Source organism: Candoia aspera, chromosome 1, assembly GCF_035149785.1.
Source record: "Candoia aspera isolate rCanAsp1 chromosome 1, rCanAsp1.hap2, whole genome shotgun sequence".
NCBI classification, from domain to species: Eukaryota; Metazoa; Chordata; class Lepidosauria; order Squamata; family Boidae; genus Candoia; species Candoia aspera.
Genome location: NC_086153.1, coordinates 213,487,158 through 213,505,831, shown reverse-complemented (window position 1 = coordinate 213,505,831; position 18,674 = coordinate 213,487,158). Strand labels below are relative to the sequence as shown.

The 18,674-nt window shown below is 35.3% G+C and overlaps 1 protein-coding gene across 2 annotated transcripts in view; it reads right to left on the bottom strand.

Moving 5' to 3' along the window:
* Positions 1-1,375: 1,375 nt before the first annotated feature.
* Positions 1,376-18,674, bottom strand: part of NCKAP5 (NCK associated protein 5) — a 612,885-nt gene continuing 595,586 nt past the window's right edge. Inside the window, exon 15 of one of the 2 annotated variants that reach the window (XM_063288716.1) lies at positions 1,376-1,676. In XM_063288716.1, coding sequence (XP_063144786.1) covers positions 1,485-1,676 — 192 coding nt within the window. In that variant the 3' untranslated portion in view covers positions 1,376-1,484. The remainder of the gene's footprint in view (positions 1,677-18,674) is intronic. The other variant, XM_063288715.1, reaches the window with a different exon arrangement.

Genomic DNA, 18,674 nt, shown 5'->3' with positions numbered 1-18,674 from the left:
TTTTCCCACCTCGTCTTTGAGAGATTTTTCTTTGCTTTCCATGTTGACCATCTTTTCTCAGAAGGAGCAGATGCTAAAGAGCTTTGAATTAAGTATAAAATGTTTTTTAGTTCCCATGTAGCAAATTCACAAAACTCATTTGACTGACTTTGTGTCCTACCTGCACATTCCTTTGTCCTGGAGCATTTTTTTTCCTACAGAAACACTGCTACATTTTTCTAGGTCGCTTTCCTAGATGTTATGCAAATAAGAAATACCATTCTTAGTCCAATTCTGGGCTGTTTTGACCCATTCCCATGGATTAATGTTTGCTGACATGACTTATTTTGTCATATATATTAGGATATTAAGATGTGGTATGACTTTTATTCAGAAATAAATTCCAAAATAAATTTTATAAAAGTCTCAGTGAAATCCCACCCTGACAGTATATTTAAAACAACATAAAACGTAACATTGCACAAAAGTATTAATAACGTAACACTGATAGTTCATCATACTGTGAGAAAAAATGAATAGGAATTTGCTATAAACATAGTAAAATGACTAGAAGTATCACAAACATAGCTAGCTTACAGATTGCTGTACAAAAGTTGTTATAAATACTCCACATCTAGAAAAAATAACACTCCACCTTTGAAATAGATGTATCCCTCACATATAAACAGTCTTTGTAGGAAAAAAAAAACCTTCACAAATTTCTTTGCTAGCACCATTTTTTTTCCTTATTGCAAAAATTTAACATGTAAATTATGAATCTAAATGGCCTTTTCTCCATGATTCTGAAATAACAAAATTAAGATAAAATCCAAATACAGGTTAAATCAGCATAAGATATATCAATTATAGAAGATTACAGATGGAGTACCTTTTGGAAATGTGAATTCGTAATAAATCTTGGTTTCAAAATAGCATTTTTATGTTGTATAATGTGACCCAAGCAGTTTTAGTATAATTTGGCAAGTTCAATTTTGGCAAATAAAATGATTCAGCTGCATACGATTTTAAGACTAGAATGTTTATAAAACTTTATTTTATAAAAATGATCACTAATTTTGTTAATATTAAGACCAGTATTTAAAGTTAGTAATGTGCCATTTCAGAAGCATGACACAAATTAGTATTTATTGCTATCATGTTTTTCTACAAATATAATTTTCTTTGTCAAGGAACATTTTTACAACTTCTGTACAAGAATTCGTAAAAGTGCAAATTAAGACTTTAAAAGTTACAACTGTGTTACAGGTATTGCATTTGCTTTCTTTTCACAAGGATGCAGTCTCCTCTCTTTATTGTGTGGTTACATCAGAATACATGCGATTGTGAGTCTTAGCAACTCTCAGTATATTTAACTGCTCTTTCTTACTGAGTTTCTTAAGTGCTTCATCACTGTAGAGTCTTTAAACATGGTATGGCGGTTAGCTTGCACTGGATGAGGAGCTGTCATATAAAGAATCACTTGAAGATTCTGCATGTTCTATACCTCAAGAACTATTTAGAGACATTTCTTCATTCTTCTCACTTTCTTCTTGCCCTTCAACCTTGTTTGGACTGTTCTTTTTTCCGCAACAAAATTCATCTGTTGTTATTAAATTTATTGAGAGATTCAAGGCAAATTTTAGGTATCCTTTTTTCCCCCCAGACTCTTCTTTTGTTTCCTCAGGTTGCTTCAATTTCTGTAACAATTTAAGGACAGGGGATGGGAATTAGAAACACAGTCTTTACAAAAACAAACAAAAAATGGTTAACCATGCTGTAAATGGTCAATTACTGGCTGTCTAACATTCATAGTGGGAAAAGGGATAGATTGTCAAATACTTTTGGGCTTAATCCTCTATTATAATTAAATGCAATAATAAAGTCAATTTTGGGATAAATCGCAGCTTTAATGATTCAGCTCAGACAAGCAGGACTCAATTTGCAAAACACCATTTACATTTTAAGTAGCTGATTCTGGAATCTGCATGTGTAAAGTATGTTTGAAGTTTTCAGAGCAATTTACATTTCCATTCTTTAGCAATTATTTTTTAAGGACAGCTTTGCCAAGAAAGCTTAGTCTTATTTATCTCACATGGACTCCATTAGATATGAATTTCCTGAAATAAATTCTGGATAAAATTGATCAGACTGATAGGTTAAGCCTTATTCAGTTCATTGGAACATTTGTGTGTAAGACGAAGGATCGAGTTCAGTGCTCTAAAGTTTACCTAGTTTCTCTGGATGGCACCCTTTCAGTTTGAGTAGAATCAGATTTTAGCTAAATTTCCTTGCAAGATACTGAGATGTTGCTATTCCTTTTTCAGTGGTTACAAAACAACTGACATTCCAAACCAGTCCATGTATATTCAGAAGTATACCACACTGAAGTCAATGGGACTTACTGAAAGACCAGTATGTGCTGCATTTTATATAAATTAGACACATCCTATATTGGACTGTGTCAGAAATACTGGTCTATCAAGTGTCTATACATAGATATTTCATCAGCTATTTCAGTGGCATGGAAGTAACGTCTATTATCCAATTAATATAAAGAAATGTATTGTCTCTGTGTATTGGAAATTTCTATACCTTGAATTGGGGGAAAAGAAAAGATTCTACCATCTGATATACTCAGTATAATACTATCTATATTCCCGGGTGATTCTAAATCAGCCATTTCATTTGCTAACAAATATAAAGTAACAATGTTTGTTCTTTCACCACACACACAAATACACGTAGCAGATATTAATAAAACATGGTAGAAAAATAACCTCACCTTTTGCATATGTAAAGCAAATGGATCTTTTTTAACTAAAAAGCATTCTCTAATAAAAGTAAGAAGAGCGGAAATTACACTGAACTGATCCAAGACCCTCGGACCAGAATCAATCAGATATTGGCTAGATCTACTCTGAGAAGAGTGGCGTTCTTAACAAAGGTACATGAAATAAGCACTAGACAAGGAATCTGCACATATTAAAAACACAGCTGGATTGTACAATGCCAATTTCATCTGTTTGCTAGGAGATTACTTTTTATCAGCTATTGTAGAAAAAGGTTTGGTAATAATGTAAAGAACCTGAGTCTTCTCATATAGTTTGTTCTTTTTAATCTTATCATATTTAATAACCCACAACATATTAGGGAACTTAGATATATACACACATTTGCTGTATCCATTGTTAAATGGGGTGTGCTATTCATATAATAAAGGCAACTACATTCATTTGTCATTTTCAGTGTTAGTGCCAGGAAGAAATGAATAGATCAATAAGCTATTGGCAGTCGAAGAACAAACATTGTTACTTTATATTTGTTAGCAAATGAAATGGCTGATTTAGAATCACCCGGGAATATAGATAATATTATAATGAGTATATCAAAGAAGAAAATATATTGCAATAGAGCAGCATGCTGAAGATCAGGTATTCAGTAATAAAGGGTTTAGTCTTTTGCTTGGCTGTATTGGTAAACAAAGACATAATATATTTCTTATTCTTTATATTATGGGTACCACTTTTATATAATGTTGAAGTATAGTTAATGTAAAATCTGTAATGCAATTCTAGAGTTGAACCCCAATTCAATCCAGTTGGTACCAACTACTTAGATTTTAAAGTGTCTGTGTTTTACCAATTATTACTTTTAAAAAAAATCCAGATTATACTTCCTTAAAGCGAATTAGTATGTTGGAGCAGTGTTTGTTTTTGGATTACACAATTATTCAGCTCTTCTGTGTTTCTGCTATCAGGCTATGGAATCTATACATGCTTGTTCCAGTGTGAGTGAGATCAGCTATCTGAAATTGAAGTTCATTTATTGACTGAAACTTCCCATTAAATACTCCACATTAAATATTCCATTCAAGTGTGAGTCTCAACTAAAGTAAAAAAAATCAAAATCTATTAAAGATTTGTGCACTTATATGAGAGCAAGGGATTTGTTAAACTATGGCTTCTAATAATCAGTGTGCAATGGAACGTCCCTATTCATGCAAGGGAAAGTGTTTCTCCTTATAGAACAGTGCAAAGAACAGCACACTGAAGTATTTAAATATTTAAATTCAAGTATCCTAGTTTGATTATATTATAATCTAGTTCAATTAAAATTGTTACATCTAACACACAAAGACTAAAGGTTATCAACACAACTACACATGCTGCCATTTGGGAAAGGTCCTAATATGTTGTAGAACTGACTGACCCAGGAACTGCAGTTACTGATCTTTACTGATAACCTTGAAACCTCTTTTAACAGAAGATGCTTTAAATGGAAAACGCTTCCAGGCATTGGGGTCATTATCAGTTCCACAGTATATCACATTTTATTCTGCAAGTTTTCTGATATTAGGAAGATCTTTTGGAGAGAATATATATGGGAAAAAGAAACTGCAAAATACTCTGCCATCTGAACCCACATCATTTTTTTTAAAAAGACTAATTGACAGTTTAATCTGAATCATACAGTTAGCTGAACTATTGGCAGCTCAATTCTGCAAATTGCTTTCCCAATCGTGTTGAAATTGAATAGATCAGAATGGCAAGTAGATGATCTCCCTGTGGGCCTACCTTGCACTAGTCTGTACAGGTCTCTCTCAAAATTCTTAGCATGACTTCAGTCCATACTGTGTTAAAGAAAAAAAAAACTTTCACCATCAAAGGTGTTGCAAAGCTTTTGTTGCATCAAAAGGCCTCAAGGTTGGTTTTGGTGCTGCTGCAAGGACCTTACAATTTTACAACAATTGGGTTTATGATTTGGATCTTGCTTCTTATCCTATGGCGTTTTTTGCAGAATACTTAGCTGTTGAATGAAACCATAATTTTTCACTCACTCCCAATTACACAGCTATGTTTTAAACATATCTTGCCTTAGCCCAGAAAGGATCCTAATAAAGAGTTTACAACAATTAATCATTCATAATAAGGATGTTTAGCAGCAGACAGGACCACCTGCTTTAAAAGTTGTATCTCTGAATTGCATGCCAATATTAGTCCAGTATTATCAAGTGAGAAAGAATGATTTTCCTTATGATAATTTATTTATCTCTTGGATTTATATCCTGCCTTTCATGCAGGAGCTCACAATGGCATATGCAGTGGTCTCTCCCACTTACTTTCCCAACAATACAAACTGTGAGGTAATTTGGGCTGAGAGAGCAAGGGTCCTAAGTTGCAATGGTCCTAAGTTGCATTGCCTCGTTATTGACCTATGCTCAGTCCCACAAAAATAACTGGCTTCAGCATAAATGACCTGTCATAAGACTAGACATGTAGGAAAGATTTTCCAAAATGGTGAGATGTGTAGGGGTGAAATGAATCCTGCAGATAGAATTTAAGGGCAGAATTGCACAAAGGTGAGAGGTTCAGGTCAACTCTGGAAAAAGAACTTCTAGGTAAGTAATTATACTGATGTCTCAAACAAAATGATTGTAAGTTCCTTCTATACACTTCTGTTTATCAATTTAATATGACATCAACTAATAAAAATATATTGAAATAAGGGGAACATACGTTTCATGGAAAATTTGATAGTATTAAATCAAGGAACAAATCGATTGGAATTGTCTAGAATTAAAATCATCAGTATTGAAACAAGGATAGATATTTAACATTTAACTCGAACTCCAAATAAATTGGAGTCTTTCTACAGACTATACTAAGTTTTGGATGGAATCATACTATTTTCAAAACTTTGCTTAGTTTCTTCAGTAATATTCCTTCTGTGTCCCTAAGCATGAAGGGACTTTATCCAAGATTGAAGGTATGGGTAGAGAAAATGGGTCTGGGACTAGAAATCAATACATTTACTTTTTGTGTTTGACAAGAGATCCACAGATACTGAAGATAATTTGTTTTTCTTTTGTTTCATTGAAGTGACATATATTGAAATGAGTAAGTACTCTGATGGAAAATGTATGTATTCTTCTATTTTTTTTTTTTTTGAATAATTCTCCAGGTGCTATCATTTTATTTGCTATGCATAATTTTTCATTTTTGTAACAATCTTTGAGAAGAAAATTCTGATCTATGTATAAAATGGCAGGCATAGAAGTGACTCTAAAATGCTTATGAAACATTTGTTAAACAAGCACTATAGGAAGACCCTCTCCCAAATAACTTTTACTTTAATATTCAGGGCTATTTCATTTGTAGAGCAGATTAACACCTGCATCCTGCTGTCACTGAAATAAAGAAGTTATATAATATAACCCTCGATACACATAGGCAGATGATTACAAAAGACGTGCAATTAATTATAAGTCTAAAAATAAACTCAATTATATCTCTGCTTGCTCCTAAAAAATGGTGTAAGAATAAAATCTATGGAAATGTTCTTTCATGTCAATGGAATAAAGTAGCAATTCCAATTTATTATGAAAAAGCCACAAGACCCATCATATTTGAGCCAAAACAGATCATATCATATTCTTCTCATTCTTTGTTTTGACTACTTTCTACTTTTGTCTTTTGCCCATCTCAACCTTTTTATAGTCCCTCATCTCCAGATTATGAATCCTGGAAATTAGCCTACTCTTGACAGATTCAGAAATGAGATGTGTACTTGAAATAAATTGGTTAACTAGTTCAGGAAGCACTCTGATTACCTCATCTAAGTTTGATATCAGTATAAATATTTCCATTTTCCTAAAAATGCTAGATATGGGTTTGGGATTAGCCTCACTACACATACAGTAATGTTTTTATAGATACTTGGAACAGTTTTTTCATGGTATATAAAAGGAATAAAACAACATTCAATATATTCATAATCAACGTGATATATTAATCATTCAGATCAACTTTTAATGGGACTTCATCTGAACCTATTATTATGCTCAGCTGCTAGGAACAGAGTTTGTCTCAGAAGTTCTCATGTTTAAATCATTATTTTTACTAATGCACTTTTAGTGTGAATCAGTGCCTCTTCTTCCTGATAAGGGCCACCTTGCAGGATATCAGATACATAGTGTATCCTGGGAATTGATTGCTCAGAAGTTTGGTAATTGTATATGGAGCCTTTAACCTTTAGGTCATTGGTTCAGATCAAATCTGGCCTACTGAAGTGACTGAAAATCATTATTATCAGGATCTTGCCTCATGGACTTTGACTGACTTCAGATACTTAGCTTATTTGCCAAATGCTCACACTGTCACTGTAGAGGAAAGGGAAGAACAGAGACTATAACAGTGCCCCTATGCTTTACTGTTGGCAATTTTAGATGCTTTTTCATCCATCTGCTTTAAATATATATTTCTCCAAATGACTTCCCTCACTGGAAGAATGGACACCACTGGTAGACAGACGAGATTATTTCCCCTCCTGCACACATGTCTAGCTCTCCTTCAGAGGTGAGAAGAGCAAAGGTAAAGATTAAGATTTATAACCTGATGACGGGGCACCCAGTTTCAAATCCACCCTTATCCTGGGCTCTCACTCAAGATTTTGAGACAGTCAGTAACTTCTCCCACAAGATTGTTAAGGGAAAATTTATAAGAGAAAATGCTATAAACCTGGCCTTGAGCTCCTTGAAAAAAAGGCAGGAAATAAATATAACAAATTAAGTGCCCAAAGTATGGCCTACTGATATGATGTTGCTTCTATAATTTGCATGCTTAAGGATTTATTTTCTTCTGTGTTTTGAAATAGCATCACACCCTGCATAATTTCCTTCAAAAGAATAAAAGACAAATAGCAAACACCTCCAAAAGAGGTATGTATGTTTTAGTAAATGTTAGTAAATACATATTTTTTACTTCGTATCCATTTTTATTTGTCCACAATTGTGTGTGAAGCCATATTAAAATACACAGAAGGGCATACTCCGTTCCTAATGACTGACTGGAGAAGACAAAGATGGATTCTGTGCAACAGAGGAGATGAATAGAAGCCTCCTCTTGCAAAAAATACTGCAGTTCTTGATTATACTATCTTAAAAACTACCTTGGATAGTTTAGAGAGTACACAGATATCATAAGGCCTACAGATTGCTCATGCTCATAACTGTTAAACATTCATAACTGTGTTCTTTTATGAAGTTGTTATATGGCTGTATAGCAAAATGTTTTCTATTTAAGGCTCCTTAAAAACTGCTGCTTTGAAGCCAGCTAAGATACATTTATTAAAACAAAAACAAAAACAGAATACTCTCATCAGATATTAAAATATACCACCAGATTATTTATCCTTGGCCATAAGAGGAAACTGCACAAAATGTAAAACTTTTTAATGCTTCTTTAAGTAACTCTGACTAGGTTCTCTATAGGGAAATTTAAATTTGTGGAACTGTTGTTGCTTACTCTGTGTGATTTGGAAGGAATTTGTGATAAGTATGGGGGTGATAATAAGCCATGAGAGAGAATACTGTCTGCAAGGAATACCCATTTGTGTGAGACTAGTAAAAGGTGCATGGAAGCACAATGGAAAGTGAATGCCAAAATAATTGATATCCTTATTGTTAACATAAATGAGTACAGCAGTAAGACTGTGTATAATGTGTACAGTGTGTAAGGATAATTTTATAAAGGATTGATTGTACTTTTGCATCGTATTAAAAAATGCAGTGTGAATACATTTCAGTAAGTGGCATAATTTTTCTATAGCCATTTAGATTCACTTTAGAATAAGCATCAATTTAAGATGATCAGATTAACTGTTACCAATAAGAAGTAACATCTTCCTTCGGGTCATATGCAAAGAGCAACTGGGTTTCAGATTAACAAACAAGCAAACAAACAATGGTCTCTCCTCCTTGCAAAATATCCCTGCAAAATGATTCAGCAAAGAAAAACAAAACCCCAAAGTAATTGGTATAAGAATTAAATACAGATCAACACAATCAATTGTATAACTCAAGGTCTTTCATTTCATATCTAATCCCTGACCAGAAGTACTAAGCAAGCTTGCTTCTAATTAAAAAGTAAAATAAAAACATCAAGAGGTAGGATAATTTTCAAGCTTTTTACATGTTTAAATATTCAAGTTACCTCACTCTGTTTAATCAAGGTCATACTGACCTCATAATCCATACTATTTATCATGGTAATTTAGTAATTTATCAGTGTTAGATGTTTCAGAAATTATTGAAACTACTTGATATTTGTGGTATTAAACAATTAATATTGAATACATGTCACAACAGCTGAGAGGTAAGGTTAACATTTTCAAGTTTTTCATTTTCCAAAAAAATATTCTATAGTTAACAATAATTGCTAAATACTAGAACTGAATTAAACAATAATACAAGTCAGATCTCTTTTTCTTTTTCTTTTCATTAACGCAGTTGATGATAAATTATACCTAGTCTTTTTGGGGAACTGGATAGCAGCTATGAAAAAGAATTTATGTTATCAAAAGGTTGATTTTGGTTTCCAGTTAGAATCAGCAGTTTTCTAACTCTTGAAAATTAGATCCATCCAGGACTTCCGGTGGGGACATGGTGCACTGAACAGCTGTGCTCGCAGGCTCAGCGGGCGGAACTGACAATGCGGCAGTTTTTTTTGGGCTCAGGCAGGTTTTTCTTGAAGCCCAGGAGTGTTTTTCCGGAAAGAGGAAAACACCTGGAATCACTTCATCTGTACTCCAGACGGCTGCTTACAGCTAGAAGATCACAAACAGCATTTGCGCTCGACTGGTAAGAGCTAGCCAGGAGGCTGGGACATCACCATTTCCAAGCCACGTTGCAGCCATAAAGGGACACTAAGACCAGCCACCCCATTTCTAAATCACCCAATTTATATTTCTTTTAAGTATGTGTACCCTAAGGGAGGCTTTCTAAGCGGGTTCTCTTGATGCTTATCATTTTTGGGATCAATTTTTTTAAAAATTCTTTTTAAGTTTTGGACTTTGTTTTCCATCCAAATATTAAGGAGGGTTGAGAGTAAATAATTGTCTCCCTGTTATTATTTTTGTACTAAATTTGAAGATATTAGCATTTTCCTACACGTTGAATCGGCTGTTTTGAACTTTCAGTTTTCTGCTTCTACTTTCCCTGGAAGTCAGGACACTGGGGAACTGTCTGCATATCTCACTTTTGCTTATGTAAACACATTCTAAAATTTTTCCATATCTTCGACTTTTGCTGGTTAAGCTCCTAGGGGGCGCCATAATCTACTGCTTGAGACATGGAGGAGTTTAAGCAGACTTTCTCTGATTTTCACCAAGATTTTAAACAGATTCTTTCAGATTCCTGTCAAGTTTAATGCAAGGCATTCAGGACATTGTGGAAAATATGAGGTCTAAAATGTGTCATCTGGTTGGGGATGTCATGGATGAAACTGAGGAATTAAACAGCGACATAAATGTTTCTTCTAAGAGTGAGATCGGGACTTCTGTTGAAACGCTAGATGAAGATCAGATAGTCGAGTTGAAGAAATTAAAGGGAGAGATCAAGTTGCAAGCCGTAAGTGAAATTGATCTTCTGATGGAATGCCATGGAAAAGAAGGGGTTATTATGTATGGGAGGTCTCCTGAAGAGAACGTTATCTGGGGGGAAGTTGATCAAGAGGTGTGTGTGTGTGTGTGTGTGTATGTGTATGTATATGTATGTATGTGCGTGTGTGTGTGTGTGTGTGTGTATATATATATATACTTTTAATATAAGGGGAGCGAGCAACTGTATTTAGTGATTTTTATAATGCGCCAATGGAATTATTTATAGAAATAATGTAATTTTGGTTTAATATAGAGTAAGGGATTGATTATGGAAATTTATAATTTTGAAAAATGTTCTCTTGTGTTTCTACATTTTTTAGTTTTTTCTTTTTTTCTTTGTAGGTTTTTTTTTTGTTTTTCTGTAGCTTTTATCTTTGCTTGAAACTTAATAAAATTCTTATAAAAAAAAGAAAGAAAATCAGATCCATCCAGCCCAGCAGGCTGCTTTGGGCAATCTCCAGCCTACCCCCAAATCACATGAGAAGCACCCCATTGCATCTTATGATGCCCTGTATAGCACAATCTTACATAGGTCCGCTCAGAATAAAGTGCTGTTGAATGAGTGGAACCTTCCAACCATTTCCTGATCCACAGATAAGACTGAGCAGGACTACTGTTGTTGCAATTCTTTAGTCCTTCTTTTCAGGGGCTTACACTTTTTCTCTTTCATTTGAAAGTTGTTACTTAACAAAAGAGAGAGAGGGAAAAAAAGATGAATAGTGAATATTATGAACCACTCCCTTTTTATTATTAACACTTTTGTATGCTGCCACCATGCACAATCAGGATAGATTTCTTGCTCATTTTTTGTTGAATAAGTTATTTGAACAAAAGTAAAACTGGATTACTTGACAGTTCCAGAAACTAGATACCTGTTATTGTCTATTACTTGGCAAAGGACAAAGTGCTACCCACCCCCCGCCGCCTCCTTGCATATAACAGGGGCTAATGTTATTATTTTGCAGAGGTGGGAGATTGTTGAAAATGTTCTGATGTCCATGCAGCTTGCTTTATTTCCCCCTCTGTTTGTCTGTCAGTTATTTCTACTCCAAGCTGCTCTATTACATGCTGGTAGCCATGAGAAAGTATGATGATGTATGTCCCTCATAGCTGCATTTTTATTTTTTAATCTGAATTATTATGCAGGAATGTTTCACTTGGTTAAGTAAGCTCTCAGCTGAAAACTTTAGTATAACTTCCTTGCTCGTAGTCCAAAAAGAATGAAGCATAAAGGACAAAAAACTGCCATGCCATGTACAGAATGAAATAGTATTTTCCACTTTGCTTCAGGATAATAAGCTGATTTAGGGAATACAGGACAGGGCATAAGGGGACATGTAGCTCTTCCAGCAGAAGACCTGCCACCCTCACCTCTAAGCATCACCATGTACTAGTATCTGTGAATCCAACAGTTGTCCCAAATGTTTCTTAAAATCAAATTTGGCATTGGTTCTCAGTAAGTTTTTTTTCTTTTATGAGATAGTCTCAAGATCTCAGTTAGCTAAATGAAATAAAGGTCATGGTGGATGAGTAAAGCCCCACAGTGAGAACAATTGTAAAATCACCTCATGAAACATGAAACTGCATATTACAGCTAAGATAAAAACAATGTTTGAACCTTTTCTCCCTTTAAAATGTAACCTTAAATAATAAGTACAACCTTTCTTTTTCCTTATATATTGTGGGAAAGCTTCTCTTTTCTGAACGTAATTTTTGAAATAAAGAATCATTTTTTCTTTTCCTGCTTGAGCAAAAATCCCATGATTATTTTTGCTGAAGCAGACAATGACCTTCTCAAAGGAACTCTATCACACCTTACGATAAATAATGAGAGGGCCTCTCTTTTCAGCCTCAAGGAAAAATTGTACAGATATAAAGTGCTTGTGAAATTATTGATTTGATCATCATTTTTATAAGAAAACTGTATACATTTAGATGGAAGTACTCTACATTAAGTTTATCTAAGGCTTAACAAAACTCTGAAAGGAAAAAAAAAGCTTCATGTTACTTGAAATTCTAGTTGTAGAAAGAACACGATAATCTCCCACCCACACATCAAGAATAATTTTTGTTGGGAGGGGGGAATAGTGAATTGCATGAGTGAAAACTCATTAGTATCTGCTCTAAATGGATCCTATCTGTTAAGCCTAAACAAAATACTTAATTGATGAATGAATTTGAAGTTGAAAAATACTGTGAAGTTGAAAAATACTATCATCTGAATTTTGATTCTTTGAATAACATGAAAGAGAGGTGTTGAATCAATAAGCCTTATTTACTTAAAAACAAAGAATTGCAATCCAGTATTGTCTATCTGCTGGTGGAACTGGCATCCATTCATAGACTGGATCTTTGCCCTGGGCACCCTGCTATCTACTGTGGGGTTTGGGGTTTGCCTGGAACAGATTTGGGATATAGAGGAGAATACTGGAAGTATGAAAGTAAAAGTGTATAACAATAGGGTTAGAGGATCACTATGCATTGGGAAGAAATTAGATTAATCTAAACTGGCAAACAATAACATGAGCATAATTATCTTAAATAGTGATGATGATGATGATGATGATAATGATGGTAAAACAAAATACTATGCAGCAAATACAAAATACTAGATAGCCAAATACTATGTAGAAAATAACGTTTCTGGATTTGACCAGACATAAGAACTGAACGTAGCCACTGAATTCAAGAGAAACAGCAATGTGTGTATTTAATGCTTTTAACCTTAAAATACGTTTAACAGGGCTCACCTACAGAGTAAGATGTTAAGTCCCACTGCATACAGTAGAAGGTACTTCAGAATAAATATGCAGAGGTCTGTGCTCTACTCTACTCTACTCCATTTCATTCACTTTTAAAGGTGCTTTATTCTGCTGATAGTGTCTTAATTCTAAACAAAAACAAAAACATACAGTCATAGGCTCTCATCCCATATTCTCTTATCCGGGATAAAAGCCTTTAACTGAATAAACCTGCCTGGAATTGCATCATCAATGCATTAAAGTTTCTGAACTGAGTGCAATGACTTGGTAAAGCAGTTGATGCAACCTATCTTTCTCTTCTCCTTCTGAAGCTCAGGTTTTCTAAAAATCCTCTTCAGTCAGTTACTGTTCTCTTGTGAACAGTGGAGGCTGTGTTGTTCAGTCTGTACTGGGTATTTGCTGCTTACACTGCAGCCCTGTATGACACTGCCTCCACTGTTTGGAGAGGCCCAAATCGGGTGTGTGTGTGGGTGGAGGGGTGTGAAGGAGGGACAGGGAAAGAGGTGGTGGTCAAGGGGCTTTCTGTTTACACTTCCAAATAACGTAACATTTTACAATATAATGGTACAACGTTTTTTCCTTTTCTTTTAGCTGTAGGTTGCTTGGATGAATTTATTGTCACTGATGCATTTGGATCCACTGACTGTTATTTATTAGTCTAACCAGAGCCAAACTAATTCTTTGGTGAATGGAAGGGCTCCATTCACAGGACTCCAATGGATGCTCTCTGATAGAAAGGGGAGGGGAACTGAGTTTTGCCAATCCCTTTCTTCCCCTGCACTGCCTCTCATACTATTCAAGAGAGTCATCTGTAATTTGTATGACAGTTTGCCATGTTCCTAATTCTGTTTTGGCCTAACATAGCTTGTGCACCCATTTGCAGAAATTGTCAAGAACTGACCTCCCTTTCTCTCTGACAGTTCCAGTAGAAGTCTGAACCCACCCCAGTGTTTTAATTTTTATAACCACACTGAATAATTAACAAAAGGATATTCAAGTTTTAAATCAAATAAATAAAATGGATATCATTCAACATTTCACAGAATTTGAGGTTCAGTCCTACCTATTCTTACATTTACAGTGTAGACTTTCAGTTTAACCTCCTGCTTAACTGCTTCTCTAACTACACATGCCATCTGAACACCACAGTTCTTCAAACCCAAGACCTATTGTGGACTGAGTGAAATAAAGACATGGTTTTTAAACTATATGGTAATCACATCCATATTTTTCATCCATGGTTTGTAGTATATTTACTTACCAGTCATAAGTCCAGGCCATCCAAACCTGGGAGAGTTTATACTTCAGAGACAACAAAAATTAAGTGGCCACAAAATGGAGCATCTCTGCTGCTCCAAAGTTCTATTTTCATCACATCCAAGCACATGGGGTAAAAAAAGGGAGCTGCAAGGATGGGGGAAAACTCAGACTACCCATACCATGCCAATATTTATGGAGGTTCTGATGCCAATTGAAGAAAAACATGCGGTGGCTGCAAAATTAAAAACAAAATAACTGGTTGAGCCATTTTACAAAAGTCTGCTGGGGTTCCAGGCAAGAGGGAACTTAAGTTTAATATGTGGCTAGTTATGGTTTGCTGTGTGATCTAGAAAGGATTCGCTTGGTGAGTCTCTTACCCAACATTAATGCTAAGTCTGGCTTGCATATTCTGCAAACTTGTTCATGGTTTAAGAACACCAAAGTCTATTGACTCAAGAGGGTCCACAACTCTGCCTGCCTTTCTTGAGCAAGATGATTTATTTCATCCATCATAAGGATCTCACATCCTTCTCAACTCTCCTCAGTTATGCCTTATCTCTCTAAGTAGTATCTTAGTGTTAGTAACCTGCTGAAAATCAGATTGGATTCCAGAGCACCTCCTTGAAGGATCTAGAATATAGAGTAACTGATGGTGGGCAATGACTTTTTTTGCTAGTAACTCTTCCTCTGTCTCCTGGGAATTGAACTAGAATCTTAGCCTCTGAACATTAAGAATGTTTTTGATCCACATTTTTTTAGAAAGGGGCTTCATTGAGTGGAAGAAGTCTAAGGCAAGAAATGTAAAAAACAGTAGCTTTTCAAGTGGCACTTTTCAGAAGTAATCAGCAGCCTGAACAAACTGCAGAAACTACTGTGCTATGAAAACCACATTACTTCTTAATGCGTGAAAGAGAATTCCTTTCTTAATGCTTAGAAGACTTAGCTGCTGTGGAACATGCTAAGATTCATGTTTCATGAGATCGGCAGCTATATAAAACTATTGAATGAATGAATGAATAAATAAATAAGGAAGGAAGGAAGGAAAGAGCTTCCTATTGAAAGTTGCAAAACTTATCTTCAAAAAATGCTTCATCTAAAAGATTTTGAAACATGTCCATTCTTTGTATTTAAATTTCTAAAAAGTTTGCACATTGCTTCAAAACTGAATAAAAGAGAATAACCTAGAGTGTGCATAACCACTAGTTTGTACCTTCACTACTAGAGTCTGTTGTCTTTCTTAGTCTTCCTTCAACAACTGATTCTCAAAGCAACTTGAAATCTATGTTGAGGCACTTGGCTCAAGAATTACACTTAGACAAGAGTGTGTGCTACTATCACTTCTTTTAAAAAAGGTTCCCCACTGTGTAGGGGTTCAAATTTCAAAACATCTTGCACAGTGTGCCCCCATAAGAGCAATCATGTCCATTCAAAATAGGACATGTAAATAAAGATTTTAGTGCACTGCAATTATCCAGTTTGAACATTTGGCATTGAACAGATAAATCCAGCTGTACCTATTTTCAATTGGCCAGCAAGTTCATAAGACATTTTGCAATGATTCAGCAATGAAATAGAAAACAGATGTATGAGACCAAGGCATAAAATCACAATCTACTCTGATATCTATTTTCAGTAATTTGTATGATAGAAACCTCTCAACCATTATAACAACACAACATAGAAGTATGTATTTACAGGGATAGGTCAGAAGGCTGGATAAAACTCATGGCCCAATATGCAGACAATTCCTGGTGAATGGTTTACCAGGAGGCCAAATCTAAGGCAAGTAATCTGAAGACAGGAAAGTAACATGGGTAATTCCTGAGAATCTAAGGAAAAAAATCCAGCTAATGCAGCTGGAAATCCAATCAGAGGTTACAGGCAGGAATTATAATACATGGGATAATCATATTGAAGAGAGAGGAGCAAGGGGAGTTATTTTATCTTAGAAGCTATGAATAACATGGGGATAGAGTGGTTAAGCTCTTGATCCAGATCCCCAAAAGATGAAGAATTGTTGTCATTTGGGCTTCCCAACCAAGTCATCTTCTCAAGAACCACCTCAGGCTGTCTAACGGGTTTGCATACTTGGTTCCAGATAATCTAAAATTACAGTGAAGGTGCCTAAACAGGACTAATGCCATCCTGTAATTATTTATGCTCTATGGTATGTTGCCCCTATCAAGTTAATTAAGCTAGACAAAAGTAGAAAGAGAGAATGGGTATGAACAAAGCATGACAGCTTTCCCCACCTCTCACTCCCCAATACCAAAAATACTTTTTAGTTAATATTTGGCTCTGATCTTCCATTCTGAAAAGCCTGAAATGGCAAACGTTTGAGCCTTTATTAAAATCTACACCTGCCCAAGTTGTATCAGCTGTTAAATCTTGTGTAGTGTAAGCTGCCAAAAAATGTTAAAAGCTAGTTTGAAAATTCATTGCTGTTCCTGCTTTTGTATAGTGTCTTAGATTCAAATGAATTCTACACTATCCATCTCTAAATCAGAATTTGTTTGTTTTTTTTGGAATAACATTCAGGGAATATTACTAGCATGAATTTATTTAAATGAGGTACACATCCTCTTTCATTCTATCTGGTTTCTCAGGCAATGTAAAATCAATTTCAGATAATACAGGTAAAGTAGTAGTAAATTGCAGAGAGTAAACATTTTTATCAAGTTTTGCCCTGATGGGCATTCTGCTTCTGTACTACATTCAGTATATTACAAGTCTAATACTACTGGGATGCTACCATTCATTCAGATAATACATTTTCTCAACAGTATTCCTTCCAACCATTGCTCTGTGCTTGCTTTATTAGGATTTTCAACATGCTTTCATTTTGTTCTTCACTGTGCTACCATTTCACTATGCTTAAAATGAGCAGTTACTTTTTTTTGTTGTTCACTATGAAAAACAAATGTAGTGCTGCATGGATAAAGATAGGGTACTTGCAGGATGCCAACTTTAGTGCACATGATCAGTTGCAGGACTGATTGCCTGGAGACTGGCTATGCAGAACTCTGTTGTAATATTAAGAACACTTGTGGAACATTTCTGTGTGTGTGTGCATGAATGGGTGTGGTGACTATGTGGAAAAGCCCTACGAGTCTCCAAATGCTGAACTACAATAGTAGCCTCCTTCACAATTGGCTGCAGGTCTCCTACCACTGAGAAATCAAACCTCTGTTCAGCTTAGAAAAATATTTCTGAAGGTTTTTTTTATGTTAACTTGTCAAAGGGGTATGTCCCCTATATTTGTCAATTTCAAAATTCTGTGGCTGTACCTGCAGATACTACTTGGACCCCTTTTTAAGACTTTAAAGCCAAGTGGCTACAAAGCTCTGTGCTAAAATTAGTCAATAGCAACCTACTTGATAAACACTTGAGTGCATACCTGCTTTTTATAAAGTTGTATACCCACCAGCAATCACAACATACAGTACATATGATTTCTTTGTAACAAATTTAAAATGTAAGTACCATGGGGATAATCTATCAGCAATGCTATTATCATTCTGAGCTATGTTTCACTTTTTCCAGACCAGAGAGAGGATGCCACCAAAACAGGTCTTGACTGGTCCAAAACAGAACAATTCACAAAATTTTCTGCCCTTTTTCCACTAGTTGCTTCTCCTGGTAACTGAGCAAGTGTAAATGTACACATGCACAACTGGATGTTTGCAAAGGAAGAATTTGAAGTCAATCAGAATTGAGCAAGAATGCAGTTAAGTCCTGCATAGGAACAAAACCTAGTATTTCCTTCCTTCCTCCTCCTTCATGTTCTATATGTTTGTCTATATAAACATAACACAAACCCTTTATAATCAGAGCAGGTTGGCTAGGCTTGAGAGAAGATAAGAACACAGTCTTTGGTATCTGGCTTTATTTTTATAGTCCCTTTTTTAAAGGAGCCAGGGTGGGGGAAGGAGAACTAAGATTACCAGAATACAAGAAAACTTTGCAGAGGTTAGAAATAGAGCTGAAAACCTGCAAAACTGCAGAGAAAGTTTTAAGATCAAAGAAGGCATGAACCTATTGGGTCTTGCCTAACAGGAGAATGCCTTCCAAGAAGGGAGAATGTTTGGAGATGACTCAACCTTTGGGGTATCCTATTTGTTGTTTATTCGTTTAGTCGCTTCCGACTCTTCGTGACTTCATGGACCAGCCAACGCCAGAGCTTCCTGTCGGTCGTCAACACCCCCAGCTCCCCCAGGGACAAGTCCGTCACCTCTA